The sequence below is a fragment of the Phoenix dactylifera genome, chromosome 8 (assembly GCF_009389715.1).
Source record: "Phoenix dactylifera cultivar Barhee BC4 chromosome 8, palm_55x_up_171113_PBpolish2nd_filt_p, whole genome shotgun sequence".
Lineage (NCBI taxonomy): Eukaryota > Viridiplantae > Streptophyta > Magnoliopsida > Arecales > Arecaceae > Phoenix > Phoenix dactylifera.
This window is the reverse complement of record NC_052399.1, coordinates 11408432-11412069: the sequence shown is the minus strand read 5'-3', so window position 1 is coordinate 11412069 and position 3638 is coordinate 11408432. Positions and strand designations below refer to the sequence as shown.

Below are 3638 nucleotides of genomic sequence, written 5' to 3'. Positions count from 1 at the left end.
CCGTCCCATCCTAGTTTTTTAATCTTTGGCGCATGTTAGCTCCGAACAGGGGCGGAGGCTAACGTGCGCAAGGAAACCAGGGAGGTGGAAGGAAAAGGACGGCAGGCACGACATATTCAATGCCTTCCAGACAAGGGTAGTTTCATCGGTTCGTAAATCCGGTTCGAGCCGGGAAGGAGCTGAACCGAAGCCGGATTTCTCCTTTAGCCTGTCCGGTTTGAGGCCAGGGAGAATCACGCAATTCCCGTGGAATTGTTTATGGGTTCACACTCTCACGGCGTCCGAGACGCACGAGGCTGCCGTCGTCCGTCCCACTCGGTTGTCGTTTTCATTTTTAATATCCTTATAGCTATAGAGATTTTAAAAAAATAAAAAGAAAAAGAATAAAGCAATATAGGACGGAGGATATCAAATGAAGGGGGAGGAGAGATAAACCTTTATTCTATCGCTTGGACTCTCGCCGTTTCCCTTCAAGAAACCGCCACCGCAGGGGCTTGGTCAGTTGTACATAAAGAACAACATAAACAAACATTAAAGTTACTTTTATTTAAAACTCAGAAGCAAAATTTAAAATAAATACTATAAGGGCGTACCAGATGCTGCGGGCTGGGGTGGGGCCCCAATTATTTATTTAGAAAAGAAATGTAATTGTATTCTATTACTATTTATTTTGACATATTAGTCCAAGGGCGAGTTTTTGTTCTTACAGGCCTACGAAGGGGCCGAAAAAAGAAAAGGATAAGGAGATTTTTCAGTTATACTTATATATATATATATATAGTTTTTTCTCAGCAGAAAAAAAAAAGAAAATATCCAAAACTTCGAAAATTAGGGCTCGTCTCTGAGAACGGAAGACAACCCAGGGACGACCTTCGCCCCTCTCTGGGCCGCCTTTGGATTCACCGCCGGCGGCTCCCACGACGACACCACTACCGTGACCCTCTCCTCCTCCGCCATCGCCGCCTCCGCGATGGCGACGGGTTCCTCGGCCTCGCCGGAGAACTGGATGGCTGAGGTCGAACCGATCGTGCCGCCGTCGCAGCTGTTGTCATTCTTCTTTCCATCCTCCGACTCTCGCCTCGCTTCGACTTCACCTTGACCGTCTGATCGTTGTGTTCGTTCTGGGGGGATGATTGGGGCCGTCCGCTCGAAGGGGGAGAGCCACTTGGCCCGCATGTACTCGAGCTTCCGCCACGGCGGGAAGTGGAGACCCTTCTTCTTGAGGCTCTGCCGCGCCGCCTCGCAGGCGACGGAGACGATCTGCTGCAGCCGGTCCTCCTTGCCTACAAAGACGGACGGCAGCGATTGCAGCACCACCCGGTACGTCTTCGTGGACCGTGCGATCTCGAACTCCGATCGGAAGTCCACGTCCACCAGCAACCGCTCCCCGCCCGCTACGATCACGTCCACGTACTCGTACTCCCCTGCCGTCGAGACCAACCTAACGCCGTCAATCGATCGAACGCATGAAAGGAATAAAAAAATTAACGGCGATTTGGATCGAAATCTACCGGCCGGAAAGGAAGGGCATTTCTCCCAGCGAGACTTGCAGACGGCGGCGTCGTAGCCGAGAGCGCGGAGGCCGTCGGCGACGGCCCTTCGAGAATCTTCTTTTCCTCTGCCCATCTTGGTAAAATTCTCCATGATGTTCGACGCGTCCGCCAAGAGATTCCTCTCCGCGACGCTCGTGCAGAGCACTAAACCCTATAGAAGAGATCGATGCGATCAAGATGAGCAAAGATTTGGGATCTTTTAGAATGAGAAGCGATCGGAGATCGAAGTATTTCTCCTACCTTGACAACCTCAGCAGCATCGGAGGAGGTGGGGATCAACGGAGAGGGGTCGCCGCCGGGGAAGTCCGCATCGTCGTCGGACCTCTCGTCGCAGTTGCCGTGGAAGCAGTTGCATCGGTGGCGGCCGCAGCGGGACGGCTTCTCGCTGCTGTTGTCCTCCATGAAGCTTTGGACCATCTTGTCCAGGCACACGGAGCTGGGCTCCGGATCGCCGGCGGCGGCGGCGGCTAGCTTCTCGGCCGACGAGATCCTCAGCACGGCTGGGAATTGGAATTGCCGCTCAAAAAGCCGCTTCAGCCGCGATTTCCCCACTGGTTTGGCCGGCTCGCTCCTCACCATCCCCTTCGCATCGATCGGCTGGATCTTCATCGGAAACGGCATGGTTTCCCCAAAACCCAAACACCCTCGCTCCTTTACCTCTTCCTCTCACCCCAAGCTACAGAAATGGAAAGAAAACTGCTACTGTTCCATTTGTAGAGTTCGGACGCCCAAAATCCCCACTTAATCGAGGAAAAAATGGTGGAATCGGAGCTCTGACACAAGATTACAAGAAATGCTAATAATAGAACCCTACGGAACCGACTCCAGAGCTCGAATTAAAAGCGACAACCAAGAAATTTTGGAATAAAAAAGGCGATCAAGAACTCATTAAAACAAAAAGATCAGGAGATCGCCATCGACTCCATCAGTACGCCATCCCTGCTGCAATCGCCGTGCTCGATTTCCGAAGCAAGAAGAATGGAATGACTTCCCATCACCATAAAGCATGTCGCTTTGGGCGGTCTCCACCGGCCGTCCGGCGATCCTTCGTGCCGGAAAATTCGAATCTTCCGTCCACGTCTCCGGTGTTTTTTCTTTTCCTCCGGCGAGGGGAATCGACGTGTTGCGGACCAGCTTTGGGAGACATGAAGAGAGGACCGGGGAAAGAAGAGGGTGTTTTAAAGGGGGAACTGTGGGGCCGGAAGTGATGACTAGGACTCGCTTGTCCACGTGGGACGCTGACGTGGTGCAGGTTAATCCTTAACCGCAGAGGTCCTGTACCTCGGCTACGTGGCGGCGTTCATGGGGACTGTCCCGACCTTCCACAACGATCTCGCCACGTGTCCCGTCACGGGATATTTATGAGGCCCCCCAGAGTAAACTGTCTATATTGCCCTCCACTCTTTCCGGCAATTACTTACTGGCGTTTGGTGAATCTGGACGGTGTTGCTTAGAATATCAGGCTTTGGCATTTTCGTAGCTATCTGATTTAGTAGGGGTAGTAGTGGAATAGGTGGGCGAATATGCGAGGGTTTCATGGGTGGTTCTATATACACCCCCCCCTATTGCTCAGGACACCCCCCAAAAATTAAAAAAAAATTAAATACTCTCTACACCCCCCCCCCATTTGCTAAGGACACCCCTAAAATATTAAAAATTCCTAAATTACCCCCACCCTCCCCACCCCCTCACCTAAATTGCTCTCTACACCCCCCAAACCCCCCCCACCCCGCTCTTCCCCTCCAAAACACCCGCCGGCTTCTCCCTTCCGCCCAAAAAACCTCGCCTCAAGCACCTCGCCGGCGGCCAAACCCCCTCCGTCTCCCTTTGAACTGTTCCGCCCAAAGCACCTCGCCAACGCCCAAAACCCCCCCGTTCCCCCTTCTCCCTCTCGTCGCCGGCATTCTGTTCGGCTGCACAGAGCCGGACAGAACCCTTCTGTTCGGCTGCACAGTGCCGGACAGAAGCCTTCTGTTCGGCACTGTGCAGCCGAACAGAAGAGTTCGGTTGAGGGTTGCCGAACAGAAGGCTTCTGTTCGGCACTGTTCAGCCGAACAGAAGCCTTTTGTTCGGCGATCCAGTGCC

The 3638-nt window shown here is 53.1% G+C and overlaps 1 protein-coding gene across 1 annotated transcript; it reads right to left on the bottom strand.

Moving 5' to 3' along the window:
• Window positions 1-626: 626 nt before the first annotated feature.
• Window positions 627-2710, bottom strand: LOC103695641. Its single transcript, XM_008777013.3, has 3 exons — window positions 1794-2710; window positions 1512-1704; window positions 627-1424 (listed from the first exon to the last, which is right to left on the bottom strand). Exons 1-3 carry the CDS (start codon window positions 2172-2174, stop codon window positions 829-831), a joined length of 1170 nt encoding a protein of 389 aa, XP_008775235.1. The 5' UTR covers window positions 2175-2710; the 3' UTR covers window positions 627-828.
• Window positions 2711-3638: the final 928 nt, after the last annotated feature.

Coding starts and splice junctions, on each gene's coding strand:
- LOC103695641 (XM_008777013.3), bottom strand. CDS start 2,174: ATGCCGTTTCCGATGAAGATCCAGCCGATCGATGCGAAGGGGATGGTG. Junction 1,705..1,793: donor ATGCTGCTGAGGTTGTCAAG/GTAGGAGAAATA, acceptor TCTCTTCTATAG/GGTTTAGTGCTCTGCACGAG. Junction 1,425..1,511: donor ATGCCCTTCCTTTCCGGCCG/GTAGATTTCGAT, acceptor TCTCGACGGCAG/GGGAGTACGAGTACGTGGAC.